This window comes from Heterocephalus glaber, unplaced genomic scaffold (genome assembly GCF_053883595.1).
Source record: "Heterocephalus glaber isolate CG9 unplaced genomic scaffold, H.glaber_assembly_v1.0 deba00001550, whole genome shotgun sequence".
Classification (NCBI taxonomy): domain Eukaryota; kingdom Metazoa; phylum Chordata; class Mammalia; order Rodentia; family Bathyergidae; genus Heterocephalus; species Heterocephalus glaber.
Genome location: NW_028258343.1, coordinates 1696330 through 1711706, shown reverse-complemented (window position 1 = coordinate 1711706; position 15377 = coordinate 1696330). Strand labels below are relative to the sequence as shown.

Sequence of the window (15377 nt, the reverse complement as noted above, 5' to 3'; positions counted from 1 at the left end):
GTAGGTAATGTAAGCTTCATTATTACTATACATATTTCACTAAGTGACAGAGTAATCTTATAATGAGAAATACCTGATACAGTACAAATTATTGAATCTTTTTTATTTAGGGGAACAAGTAGCAATGTATTCTGACCTGCCATTGAAGTCACCCATTCGAGACATTTCTTATCATCCTTTTGAAAATATGGTTGCATTTTGTGCATTTGGACAGAATGAGCCAATTCTTCTTTATATTTATGATTTCAGTGGTAAGTGCTGTGATTGATCAGAATTTTTAGGGGCTGGGGATTTAGTTCAGTGGTGGGGCTGGGGATTTAGCTCAGTGGTTCCGCTGCCTGCCTCGCATGTGCAAAGACCTGAGTTCGATCCCCAGTACAAAAAAAAAAAAAGACTATTTAGAGTAATCTTTACATTTATTGTGCACCAGAAACCATTAGCTGTATGAAATCTGTTTATCCTTTGAACCAATAAACTCTTTTGATTATACTGTAAGAGCCAGAAAGATTAAATAAATTCTATTATAATGTTTTTTATGTTTTGTGAGATTAGTACAGAATTTAAATGTTGGGAGAAGTACACCTAATGATTGTGGTCTTATGTTAAAAATCACAAAATTACTTTATCAGTCTGTTTAAGTGAATTAAATTTACCTAAAAATTATTTGAGACTATGTTAACTGAATTTAAAAGGTAAATAACTTTATGGGACATATGTTTAATGTTTTTAGTTGCATATTGTATTAATTTCTTCTATGTTTTTTTACTAAGCTTTTTGTAAGTTGTAGTGGAGAGTTTTTAATACAAAACCAGGCAAAAAAATTAAATATCAATGAAAACAAGATCTGAATTAGAAACCTGTTTTCTTTTTCAGCCTTAAAATTAAGAAAATTAAAACTTTGGATGTTTTTCAGGAATAGGGTGGTGGCATATTATAATACAGTGCTGTCTTCCTCAAAATTGCAATACTGTTTTGTTCATATATTAATTTCTTATACTAAAAGTTCTTTATCTCTTCGATTTGTTTAGAATGCTATATATCATTATTTGCTATAAGCTAGGATAGCTTATGTACATGTATAGTTATATAAATATACAAATAAATATGTAGATAATATTTAATGTGCAGCTGTTTGGACAGAGTGCTTTAATAACATATGAAAAGTTAAGTTTAAATCAATACATATTGAATTTTTAATGCTCTGATAAGTGATAAATTATTAGACAATTATTATAAACCTGAAATTTTTTATTGTAGAATGGATTATATTATGCTCTTCCAGGTGAATTATCTTTAAAACAAATGCATAAAATCAAGATTTATCTTATTCTAAAGAACTTTCTAGAGAAGATATATATGTAATTCATATTTAAATTTATAAAAACTATCATGAATGATGGTTGTCAAGCAACAAAATATTATTTATATTTACTACCAAATGTTTACAAAAACTAAACAGTTTGATAATAGGAAAAGATAAATGAATTTCTCAAATCATGCAGTGTCTAGATCTGATGTCTAGTTCTAAAATGCATCCTGAAATAGTTCTTTGTATTCACTTCAAATCTTCACATAAACAAGGAGAGTTTTATATATATATATACTGTCATGCAGGAAATAGGCATCACAGTTATTTTTTCAGTCTCATAAGAGGTTTCACAATAGTCTTCATTCAATTTCTAATTTGCTTTTTAGGCTTTTGAAATTTTCACTACTAATGCAAGTTAAAATCTGTTTTTTTTTTTCTTCAAGCAGTTTATTTTTTGTCATTGACAGAAGCATTTTATCATTAGATTAGCCCAGGGTAGTTTGGTTTGCCAATTTGGTTTTTAGACAGAAGATATTTAGTCTAAGAAACCCACTCCAAAAGGGGAAGCAGAAAAGCAAAATGTTTTAGCAGCTCCTGTTCTGTTTTGTCAGTGACTTTACATAAGCTCTTGCCTTTTCTGAAGCTCCATTCCCTTATCTATTAAAGGCACTACTAGTACTTGCCTTCCCTATGAAACAGTCACCATAAAAGTGCTTTGTAGACCGATAAGCACTATGTTAAAACAAACAAAAGATAAAATGAGTTGTTACTATGTCACCCACCAATATACACTTGCCTTAATAGGAATTTATATTTTAATACACTGTTAAGCATCTCAAAATTAAAAAAGACTCCCCCCACCCCGTAACTCTATTAGTCAGCCTTTTCCATTCATTTAATGTAAAGGAGGAAGATTTCCATGAGCACTCTAGAAATAAAATGTTCAAATCATAATAGATAAAATTATTTTCTGCAATGAACTTAGAAAATAATTTTGATATACTAATATACCTTTACAAACAAAACTCAAAATGTTTCAACACAATTTCCCCAATTCTTTGATGCCCATTTTTTAAAAGAGGAAGCTTAGGAAGAAGTAACCTGAAACTATCCAAGATTTAGCATAATTCTTGTGAATGGTAGAGAACCGTAAGAAATGAAAAGTTGTTTCAAACTCTGAAATATTTTACTCATTAAATACAGCTCAGAATCCTCAATTCACATAGTCTTTAAATTTTTCATTGAAAAATTATTTTTAATTGATCTATCATAGCTTTATCTTACATTTTATTTTTTAATGCAGGACTATTTTGCCCCAAAAAAATCTTATCCGAAAATAAAGTTTACATGTGGACTTACATGAAATTTTAGTGGTGTAAAATTCACACAATTTTAGTGGTATAAAAGACACAAAACAGTTAAGTGATTCTGATCATTTTCAAGGAAAAAGGAGCAAGTTCATTTTTTTGTAAGTTAAACAAGTTGCGACTGAGACCACAGTGGTAGCTAAATGTATCATCCATCTTTCAGTTCTAGCAAAATCTGTGAAGAGTCAGCAAGCATCTTTCTCTGTGAAGCATATGTTCAGATTGTGGTCTCTTGAGTCTTTCATTCTACTGGCTTTTTGCTTTTTTTGGTAAGAAATATGATTTTTACTTTCAGAAGGCAGTTTTATTTGCCTGATGTTGAAAGGGTTAATCATCTAGTAATACAAAATTTAGTCACAGACTACCACAAACAATGTACTTTTAGGATTCCCATAATAACAAAGTACTAGTTGGAGAAACTGCTACTGAATTAATTTTATGAAGCCAGACTTTAGCAACTGATGTTTGATAATAATCAGTATCTGTCTACTTGAGTCTCTAGGATGCTAGTCTACATTTATACATAATTATAGCACCTTCTATGTTCTTGATAATGTATGAAACACTTTGTATATATTATTCAAGATTTCACAATGATTTTATGACATAGATGCTGTTGTTCCCCATATGTAACAGGAGCCAGTGCTTAAATCTTGAAATCTATGCCCTTGTTTGATGCATTAAACTGCATTATTAGCAGATTTCCTGAAATGATGGGCTAGTAATCAGACTTTCTTTTGCTGTACTGGGGATTGAACCCAGGGCCTTCAGACTGAGCTATATCCTCAGCTCTTCTTTTATTTTTTACTTTAAGATAAGGTCTTGCTAAGTCATAAAATGTCCCAGGCTAGGCTCAAATTGGTGATCCTCTTACCTCAGCCTTCAGAGTGCTGGATCACAGGTATGCACCACCATGCCCAGTGTCTTTGTATTTTTCTACTATGTAGAAAGCAAAGATGAAGAACTGTCCATTTTTTTATTACCAACATCTATCCTGAATTCTGACATGAAGTGAACAGGCATGCAGTATTTTAAGTAGGGTTAAGTCTTAATTTGGGAAAATCTTAGCATTATTTGATAATACCAGATAATTAGCCTATTTTCTCAATAGATGGCAGTGTCTCCTCTGAACCACTGTTAGCTCAGTTACTTTTCAGATTGCCTTAAGCAAGGCAAATCTTTTTTTTTTTTTTCACTTTATTAAATTCTTTTATTGGTACATTGTAGGTATACAAGGCAATTACATTTCTCATTGGGAACGTGTACCTTTACATAATGCATCTTGGTTCTTATTTTTTCCTCATTCCTAGCTCTCCCTTCACCCCCTCCACCCTTCCCTGTTTACAAAGACTTTATTTCCATTTTTTCCATTTCTCATCATTTTTCCTTTCCCTTCTTTCCTTTCCCCTGACCCTCCCACTACCCCTACCCCTTTGGACCTTTTCTTCCTATTTTACATTAATCGATTATTCATTCTAATCATTGGTACATTTTAGGTATACAATATAATGACATTCATCATTGGAAATTTGCACCTTTACATAGTCTCTCTTGGTTCTTATTTTTCACCCTTGCCCAGCCCTCCCTTCAACCCCTCCAGTCCTCCCTAGTTACAAAGATTTTGTTCCTATTTTTCCATTTTCTCATATTAATCCCATTCCCTTCTAAGCTTTCCCCTAGCCCTCCCACTTCTTTCCCCTTTGCCCCTTTTCTTCCTATTTCACATTACCTATTATACATTTAGTCCTTATTTACACTTTCAGTTTCTCACACCAGAGAAAATATTCGCTATTTACACATGTGTGTCCTATTTATTTCACTTAAGAGTATTGCCTCAATGTGCATCCACTTAGCTATAAATGTCTCTAATTTCTCATTTTTTATGGCTGAGTAGTACTCCATTTTATAAAAAAAACCACATTTTCTTTATCCAGTCTCCAGTTGATGGGCATTTGGGCTCCTTCCAAGTTTTAGCTATCACAAACTGTGCTGCTGTGAACATGGGCGCACATATATCACCATGGTATGATTCTTTTAATTCTTTGGGGAAGATCCCCGGCAGTGGAATAGCAGGGTCAAATGGGACTTCCAGTCCTAGTTCTTTGAGGTATCTCCATACTGATTTCCACAGTGGTTGCACCAGTCTACACTCCCACCAGCAGTGGAGCAGGGTTCCTCTTTGCCCACAGCCCGGCAAGCATTTGTTAATGTTTAATTTCATGATAGCAGCCATTCTTTCTGGAGTGAAGTGGAATCTCAGCATCGTTTTCATTTGCATCTCTTGAATGACCATTGGTGTTGAACATTTTTTCATGTATTTATTTGCTATTTCTACTTCTTTGTCTGAGAGATGTCTGTTCATTTCAGATGTCCATTTTCGGATTGGGTCTTTAAATTTGGGAGGTCTGATCTTTTTAAGTTCTTTATAGATTCGAGATAGTAGACCTTTGTCTGAGGAAGAGCAGGTGAAGATTTTTTCCCACATTGTGGGTTGTCTCCACACAAGCAAGGCAAATCTTTATTGAACACCTATTGTGTACCAATAGCTGGGCTATAAAACTCAAGAATCAGACTCAGATTACTGTTTCTTTCAAACCCTTTGTGCTAAGTAGTTGACTAAACCTCTGGAAGAATTTTAGCCAAAATAAAAGTAATTTCCTCCACTGTCATGATTTTTTTAATAGAATTTGTATTCTTTAATGACCACCTACATTGTCATTGTAGCTTTTTTCCCACTCTGAGGCATGTTTTACCAGATTTCAGGGTAACATATACCTTTACATTTATATGTTTATAAAGTTTTGTTTTGTAATTTGCTCATTGACTGTGGTATTTATAATGCCCTGTGCTTAACACAGGACCTGGCATATATTACTGATACACAATGAATGTTTCCATTAAGAATTATAAGCAGCCCTGTAGAATAGCATTATCCCTTAACTTTTATGAAAATACACAATGAAAAGCATCATCAGTTAGTAAATTTGAGGCTAGTAATGGTGGTAATAATAGCTGACATTTGTGAAGCATAGTAATGTGTCTCCTATTCTTATGGGCATTTTCTCACATAGTTCTTCTAAAACACTTTGAGTAGGTACTGTTGCTCTCCTCATTTTGCAGACAATGAAACTACAGCACAGGGAAAATAAAGTAATTTGCCTGAGGTCACATAGTTGATAGTAAAGCTGTTTGATTCCAGGCTGATTTTAAGCCCACACTCTTTTTTTTTTTTTATATTAAATTCTTTTATTGGTACATTGTATGTATACAATACAATTACATTTCTCATTGGGAATTGTACCTTTACATAATGCATCTTGGTTTTTATTTTCTCCCCATTCCTAGCCCGCCCTTCACGTCCTCCACCCTTCCCTATTTACAAAGACTTTATTTCCATTTTTTCCATTTCTCATCATTTTTCCTTTCCCTTCTTTCCTTTCCCCTGCCCCTCCCACTACCCCTACCCCTTTGGACCTTTTCTTCCTATTTTACATTATCGATTATTCATTTTAATCATTGGTACATTTTAGGTATACAATATAATGACATTCATCATTGGAAATTTACACCTTTACATATTCCCTCTTGGTTCTTATTTTTCACCCTTGCCCAGCCCTCCCTTCAACCCCTCCATTCCTCCCAATTTACAAAGATTTTGTTCGTATTTTTCCATTTTCTCATATTAATCCCATTCCCTTCTATCCTTTCCCCTAGCCCTCCCACTTCCTTCCCCTTTGCCCCTTTTCTTCCTATTTCACATTACCTATTATACATTTAGTCCTTATTTACACTTTCAGTTTTTCACACCAGAGAAACTATTCAGAATTTATTCATGTGTGTCCTATTTATTTCACTTAAGAGTATCACCTCAGTGTGCATCCATTTAGCTATAAATGTCTCTAATTTCTCATTTTTTATGGCTGAGTAGTACTCCATTTTATTAAAAAACCACATTTTCTTTATCCAGTCTCCAGTTGATGGCCATTTGGGCTATTTCCAAGTTTTAGCTGTTACAAACTGCACTATGAACATGGGCGCACATATATCACTGTGGTATGATTCTTTTAATTCTTTGGGGAAGATCCCCAGCAGTGGAATAGCAGGGTCAAATGGGACTTCCAGTCCTAGTTCTTTGAGGTATCTCCATACTGATTTCCACAGTGGTTGCACCAGTCTACAATGCCACCAGCAGTGGAGCAGGGTTCCTCTTTGCCTACAGCCCCGCCAGCATTTGTTATTGGTTGATTTCATGATAGCAGCCATTCTTTCTGGAGTGAAGTGGGATCTCAGCGTTGTTTTTTGTTTTGTTTTGTTTCTTTGTATTAAATTCTTTTATTGGTACATTGTAGGTATACAACACAATTAAATTTCACATTGGGAATTGTACCTTTATATAATGCATCTTGGTTCTTATTTTTTGCCCATTCCTAGCCCTCCCTTCATGCCCAGCATTGTTTTCATTTGCATCTCTCGAATGACCAGTGATGTTGAACAATTTTTCATGTATTTATTTGCTATTTCTACTTCTTTATCTGAGAACTGTCTGTTCATTTCAGCTGCCCATTTTTTGATTGGGTCTTTAAATTTGGGAAGCCTGATCTTTTTAAATTCTTTATAGAGTCGGGATAGTAGACCTTTGTCTGAGGAAGAGCAGTTGAAGATTTTTTTCCCACATTGTGGGTTGTCTCTTCACACTGCTGGTGGTTTCTCTTGCTGTGCAGAAGCCTTTTAATAAGAAGGCATCCCATTTGTTGATTGTTTGTGCTAGTTCACGGGCAACTGAGGTTTTGTTCATAAAAATCTTTTCCTACACTGATGTCTTCAAGGGTTCTACCTGACCTCTGTTCCAACTGGTTCAGAGTTTCTATTTTAATATTTGGATCTTTAATCTATTTTGACTTTATTTTAGTGCATGGTGAGAGATACAGGTCTAGTTTTAATCTTTGGCAACTTGAAGCCCAATTTTTCCAGCACCATTTATTAAAGAGGCTATCTTTCCTCCAGTGAGGGTGTTTGGCTCCTTTGTCAAAGATGAGATGGCTGAGTGTGTCTGGAGTTGTTTCTGCATCTTCTAATCTGTTCCACTGGTCCTCAAGTCTGTTTCTTTGCCAGTACCATGCTGTTTTTATCACAGTAGCTTTGTCGTATAGTTGCAGGTTGGGGATTGTGATAGCTCCTGCCATGTCTCTGTTACCTAGAATTGCTTTTGCTATTCTGGGTCTCTTCTTGTTCCAAATGAATTTTTGGATTGTTTTCTCAAGGTCTATGAAGTATGCTGCTGGGATCTCAATTGGAATTGCATTGAATCTATATAGCAGTTTTGGAAGTATGGCCATTTTCACTATATTAATCCTTCCTACCCAGGAGCAGGGGATGTCTGTCCATTTTCTGATACCATCTTCAATCTCTCTTTTCAGAGTGCCGCAGTTTTCAGAGAAGAGGTCTTTGATTTCTTTCGTTAGGATGATTCCTAGGTATTTGAGTTTTTTGGATGCTATTGTGAAAAAGAATTATTTGCCCTATTTCTCTCTCAGTGAGTCTGTCATTGGTGTAGAGGAAAGCTATTGATTTTTGTGTGTTGACCTTGTAACCAGCTACTTGACTGAATTTGGTTATTAAGTCTAGAAGACTTTTGGTGGAGTTCTTTGGGTCTTCTATATAGAGTATCATGTCATCTGCAAATAATGACAGTTTGACTTCTTCATTACCTATCTTTATTCCTTTTATTTCTTTCTCTTGTCTAATTGCCATGGCTAATGTTTCCAGAACTATATTGAACAAGAGTGGTGATAGTGGACATCCTTGTCTTGTTCTTGATTTTAGTGTGAAGGATTTCAGTTTTTGACCATTTAGTATGATATTGGCTGTTGGTTTTTCATAGATGGCTTCTATCAGTTTGAGGTAGAGACCATCTATTCCAATGTTTTGTAGGGTTTTTATCATAAATGCATGTTGGATTTTGTCAAATGCTTTTTCTGCGTCTATGGAGATAATCATATGGTTTTTGTCCTTGGCTCTATTGATATAGTGTATTACATTGATTGATTTGCGTATATTGAACCATCCCTGCATACCTGGGATGAATCCCTCTTGGTCAGGGTGTATGATCTTCTTGATGATCTTTTGCATTCTGTTTGCCAGTATCTTATTAAGGATTTTTGCATCTATGTTCATTAGTGAGATTGGCCTATAGTTCTCTTTTTCAGTTGGGTCTTTCTCTGCTTTGCGGATCAAGGTGATGCTTGCTTCCAGGAATGCATTTGGGAGTATTGCTTCCCTTTCAATTTCACTGAAGAGTTTAAACAGTAGTGGCAGCAGTTCCTCTCTAAATGTCTTGTAGAATTCAGCAGTGAAGCCATCAGGGCCTGGGCTTTTCTGAGTTGATAAGTTTTTAATTACATTTTCAATTTCATTGGTTGATATTGGGTTGTTCAGAATTTTTAGGTCTTCTTTGTTCAACTTTGGTAATTCATATGTATCTAGGAATCTGTCCATTTCTTCTGTGTTATCCATCTTATTGGCGTATAGGTTCTGGAAGTAGATATTGATGATCCTCTGGATTTCTGCTGGGTCTCTTGTAATTTCACCCTTTTCATTCCTAGTTGCATGGATTTGGGCCTTTCCTTTTTCTGACAAGGTTGACTAAAGGTTTGTCAATTGTGTTGATTCTTTCGAAGAACCAACTCTTGACTTCATTGATTTTTTTATATCGTTCTCTTAGTCTCCATTGCATTGATTTCTCCTCTGATCTTTATAATTTCCTCCCTTTTATGAGCTTTGGGGTTGTCCTGCTCTTCTTTTTCTAGAAGCTTGAGGTTCAGCATCAGATTGTTTAATTGGGCTCGTTCTGTTTTCCTAATATGCATATTCACTGCTATGAATTTCCCTCGTAAGACAGCTTTCATTGTGTCCCATAGATTCCGATATGTTGTATTGTCATTGTCATTTAATTGAAGGAACTGTCTGATTTCTTCTTTAATTTCCTCTGTGGCCCATTGGTTATTCAGAAGTGTGTTGTTCAATTTCCACGTGTTTATGAAATTTTTTGAGTTTCTTTTGCTATGGATGTCCAATTTCATCGCACTATGGTCTGATAATGTACAGGGGATAACTTCAATTCCTTTGCACTTACTTAAACATGTTCTGTGTGTGAGTATGTGGTCTATTTTGGAGAATGACCCATGTGCAGCTGAGAAGAATGTGTATTCTGATTTTGTGGGTTGGAACACTCTGTAAACACCTGTTAAGTTCATTTGTTCAAGAGTTCGAGTGAGTTCTAATATTTCATTACTTATTTTTAGTCTAGTTGATCTATCTATTTGTGACAATGGGGTGTTGAGGTCCCCCACTACAATTGTGTTAGTACATATATGACTTTTCATGTCCGTTAGTATTTGTTTTATATAGTTGGGTGCACTAGTGTTTGGTGCATAGATATTTATGATCGTCATCTCTTCCTCTTGGATTGTTCCCTTTACAAGGATGTAGTGTCCTTCTTCATCTCTCTTCATCAGTGTTGGTTTGAAATATACTTAATCTGCAAAGAGGATAGCTACTCCTGCTTTTTTTCAGGTTCCCGTCGCATGGAGTATTGTTTTCCACCCTTTAACTTTCAGTCCATGAGTTTCCTTTTGAATGAAGTGTGTTTCTTGTATGCAGCATATTGTTGGATTTTGCTTCTTGACCCATTCTGCCAGTCTGTTTCTTTTGATTGGTGAATTGAGACCATTAACATTGATGGTTATAACTGAAACGTATTGACCTGTCATTGCCATGACTTTTTCTTTTTGTTGCATTCTCCCCCTTTACATTTAATTTCTTGTCATGCCAGATGGGTTCATTCTGCTTTGCTTCCTGGGGTTGTGATCCTCAATGTCTGTTCCTAGGATATTGTGTAAAATTCTTTGGAGTGCTCGTTTGGTATTCACGAAGTTCCTAAGGTCCTCTTTGTCATGAAAGTATCTTATTTCTCCATCCATTTTGAAAGATAGTTTTGCAGGGTACATCCATCTGGGTTGGAGGCTGTTTTCTTTTAGGGCTTGGAATATGTCACTCCAAGCTCTTCTTGCCTTGATGGTTTGTGTTGAGAAGTCTGCTGTGATTCTGATGGGCTTTCCTTTGTATGTGATTTGTTTCTTTTCTCTGACTGCTTGTAGAACTTTGTTCTTCTGTTGAGTTTCTGGAATCTTAACAATTATATGCCTATGTGTAGATTTTTTTTGATCAAGCCTATTTGGAGTCCTGTATGCCTCACTTATCTGTATGTCAAGCTCTTTTCCCCTGCTTGGGAAGTTTTCTGCCATTATTTCTGTGAAGAGATTTTTTATGTCATCTGCACTCTCTCCTGTTTCTTCATTGACTCCAATCAGTCTTATGTTATTCTTCTTTGCATCATCTAGCAGCTGCTGGATTGATTTCTCATGTTCCCTTATAATTTTGAAGCAATTTTTCTTTTCCTGGTCCCTAATTGCAATCTTATCTTCTATATCTGAAATTCTGTCCTCACATTGGCTCATTCTGCTGTGTAGACTTTCAGTGGAGCTTTTCATCTCCTGGAAATCTATTTGTATCTGTTTTATGGATTCCATTTGTTTCCTATGTTGGGATTCCATCATGTTCCTCAGCTCCTCTCTAGATTTATTAATCCTGTCTTGCACTAGGGGCACAATTTCTCCTGTTATCTGAGAAATTATTTCTGATTTCATTTTTTCCAGATCCCCTTTTGTTGCCAGTTCAGTGGGTCCAGGTGGTTGAGTATCAGAATGTTCCATCTAATTTCCTTTGGGGTTGCTGTAGGTGATCTGGAAGTCTGGTTTTGAGACTTATTTACATGTTTTCTCATTTCGACTGGGCCAGGGGGCTGTTAGCGCCTGCACAGATTACCTCCTCTGAGCTGGGTGAGGTGGGCCAGGGGCCGGGAGCAGCAGTAGGGATGGTAACCCAAAAGCCCTTTCCTGTGGGCTGGGAGCAGCGGGAGGGATGGTGGCCGGGAAGCCCCTTCCTCTGAACTGGGAGCAATGGGATGGCGGCTCAGAAGCCCCTCCCTCTGGGCCGGGAGTTGTGGGAGGGATGGTGGCCCAGAAGCCCCTTCCTCTGGCCAGGAGCAGCGAAAGCCCACGCTCTTAATGTGTAAATGTCACAGCTATGTAGTTTGTTTTGCATATATCATGAAGCACATTAAGAAGATTGCTAAAGGACAGGATTTATGTAGCTTAGTGGTAGAGTTCATCCTTAGCATACACAAGACCCTGATTTCAGTGACCAGCACCAAAAAAGACCGAAAAACAATTTAGGCAGCTAAATATTCTAATAGTGAATTTTGTTGTTGTTTTCAGTCTCCGGAGAATCTCTTAACACTAAAAAGAAGTTGGTTTTTTGGTAAAACTTTGGGACTGTCATAATTAAGATTGTACCAAGTCATTATATTCTCAATATAGTGCAATATAAGAATTTTCTTTAGAACACAGTATTGACTTTTTTTCCTTAAATTATTTTATTGGTACATTTTAGGTATACTTTTGTAATATGACTAATCTAACCAAATTAAATTTAACATCCACAGTTTTATGTATAAGTTAATTTTCTTATAATACTGATGATGAATCATTCAAAAACAAACTCATATTGTAATTCTCATATGTATCCCTTAACGGGTGTTAAGTTTGTGGGGCAAACTTTTGTATATTGATTTTTTACCCACTAGGAGAAATTAAGAAAGTTTTAAGATGTACTGAAACTACTTTGTGATCATATCCTGAAGTTTCTATTTCCTTTGACATAATGGCTACTGTGCTTTGAAAGTTCATACCATTCAAGAACTGAAGATACATGCAAAATGTAGTCAAAACAATGGTATAAAGCATAAACCAGAGCCCTAAATTCCATCCAGGTCTTTTATTTTAATGCTTAGATTGATGTTTTTTAAAGTGCGCCGGAACAGAAGTATGGTGTGATGCAAAGTAGACAACAGTGTGGTGGCAAAGACTGAAGTAGGAGTTGAAGCACTTGGGTTCTGACAAAATAGTATTGCACTATGTTTGACCCAGGTCAAATAATCTTAACTTTTCTGCATCTGCTTTTCTCATTCTAAAATAAAAATAATATGTATCTATCTCAGTATTTTATCAAAGAATACAATGAAACTATAATGCCAGACATGAAGCTTGGATATTTTTAGTTCATAAACCAGGCTGAAGTAGGGAAATCTGACCATTTTCTGTAGCGATATATGTGCCATATACTTTCACCTGAAAAGCATGATGTGTGATGATTGGTAATGGAATAGGAAACCAACAAGAGAAGAATAGCATTACTACAGGGGATCTGCAGATAGTTGTTATATTTTGATATCTAAATAACGGATTTACCAGATGATGGTAGATGCTGACCCACTTAGTTGACTGTGAGACTTGAAGTTGCTACCCATTCTTCAGTAGCTTTTTGAACAGGTTTTTAGTAACTCTTATAAGTTCTACTTGATATATAAATTACATCAAGGAAGGGCTGAGGCTGTAATAAAATGACAAGAGTTCTCACCTACCATGCATGAGCTACTGGGATCAGTTCCCTGCACCATACAAATACAAATTAAATACATCAAGGAAGTATACAGTTACTAACAAGCCAAGAAACAAATCTAGGTTACCAGAATTAAGTGTTATTTAGTAGAACTTTTTGGATCTATTCTCGTAGTATTTTAAGATTAACTGAAGCAGGAATTATTTGGGCCAGGTAAAATACGGTAAAAACCATACACTCTTGAACATTCTTTGCAAGGGGAAAATGTCAGACGAAGAGGAACAGGATGCTGCATAAGTACTGAATCCTGGGAAAGTAGAGTAGTAGAACTACAAGTTTACAGCAATCATATCTTAATTTGAAATGTAGTAATTTATGAGTGAAAGAATTAGTCCAGTAAAGTGACTATACGGTAATAGAGCAATATGTAGTTATGGATCTGGAACAAAGGAATTAAATGTTGAACTAAAGGGAAATCTTACTCTCAATATTGTGTAAGAGAAAGAATATGTTCTGATTTTAGTTGGCACTGTATTAAAATATCAGTAACATAAGTACACATAAATTTCAGTGCCCTTGTGTTTGCTTCAGATGCAAAGGGCATGGGATTAATATATCATATTTTTTCCAGTCTTCCTCCTCAAAAGATAAAAATCTCATGAGAAAATGGTATTATTTTTTGCAATTGCCTAAGGCCATGAAATTCACAAAAGCACTGAGTCCATTATATAAAATCAGAGGATGAGTTATGCAAACATATTAGGAATATTTTTAATTGTGTAAAATTTAGATTTCCAAACAATAGCCTATTGGAGGTAAGTGTATAAGCATTTTGGCAGATATAGCATTCTTCAGACCAAATGTAGTTGCCACCCATGTACACTCCCCACCTTGTCCTTTCCTCTGCTGTCCCACTTTACACGTTGCAGGAATTTGTTCACCCCCAAAATGTTGAAACCCCAAGAGGAGTCGGTGTCTTTGTATTCCCAGAGCCTACTCTGGTGCATGAACCTAGCAGTGACCCTTCAAAAAATGATGAAAAGATGAGAATGAGACTGTTGAAAATGTGACTTTTAAACATACCAGGTTAGGTCAGAGCTAAGTTTTAAAGATACTAATTGGCACAGAGAAGAAAAAATGATAAACCATGGCATAAAAGTATTTTAGAAATATTTGAATTGTTAAAAGCATAGAGGCTGAAGGAATATCAGAACTCATCTATTAAAACCTTTTACAGTGGGAAAATGTGTGTCTTGTACAGATAGATTGATGTATACATTTGTGGAGGGTAAAGGAGGAAGAGCCCATGAATTATAAGAGCTTCTGTTTTGAAACTAGGTTTTTGTGAACTTTACTGCAGAATTTTTTATGGCTGTCTGCATGAACTAAAGGTGCTAAACGTACAGTAGGGTGCTTATTTGAGTCCTTGAAATAGAGTCAGATGGATTTTGTATCAAAAATTCCCTTCACACAAGAGAAATAAGCACTTATGATTGTTTGCGTTTAATTTTTGTTATCTGCATACATTTAAACTATATTAACCCTGGAACAAACATAAAAACAATATTTAGGCAGTGGCTTTTCTTATGTTTTACCAATTTAAAAAACTTTTTTAGAAAAAAAATACAAGTTTAGAATATTATATAATATTCAGGAAATACAGTTTGACAAAAAAAGCTGAAAAATATCAGAATTCCACAAACCTTTTACTTGTAGCTGTATGTATGCTTTTAGCTCATTTTTCTCCATGCTCACTAGCTTATGGGTTAAAGTGAAATCATGGTTGACAAGTTCAAAATCTTAGAGAACATAGGAAGTCACACATGCCATTAAATAATTATATTTAGCTTTACTTTCCCTTCTTAGCAGGAAAAAAAACCTGTTAAATGTTGAAAGAACAATTTTAAAAAGCAAAGATGAAACACAGTATGTACTTGTTGACTTAACCCTGAAGCCATCTACTCTAGGGGTAAACCTTCCAAATTCCAACCCAGAGAGCACTTTATTCACTTTTTATAGCTTTAAAGTTTCTCTTGTTCTTTAGGTAGTCTTTGAGTATTTTAGGATAAAATAGATGATCTGAATGTTCCAGGAACAGTCCAAAGTATACACTAAAAAGATAATAGATCCATGAAAATCTACAAAGGAATGGCTATGCTTGCATTTAAGAACAGTAGCTGGTA

The 15377-nt window shown here is 35.4% G+C and overlaps 1 protein-coding gene across 16 annotated transcripts in view; it reads left to right on the top strand.

The window, feature by feature from the left end:
* Ahi1 (Abelson helper integration site 1) overlaps positions 1 to 15377 on the top strand; it is a 212360-nt gene that overhangs the window by 59768 nt on the left and 137215 nt on the right. For 15 of the 16 annotated variants that reach the window (XM_087190009.1, XM_087190016.1, XM_087190015.1 and 12 more), the window contains exon 17: positions 111 to 251. In XM_087190009.1, coding sequence (XP_087046135.1) covers positions 111 to 251 — 141 coding nt within the window. Of the gene's footprint in view, positions 1 to 110; positions 252 to 2839; positions 2946 to 15377 lie in introns of all 16 variants that reach the window. The other variant, XM_087190018.1, reaches the window with a different exon arrangement.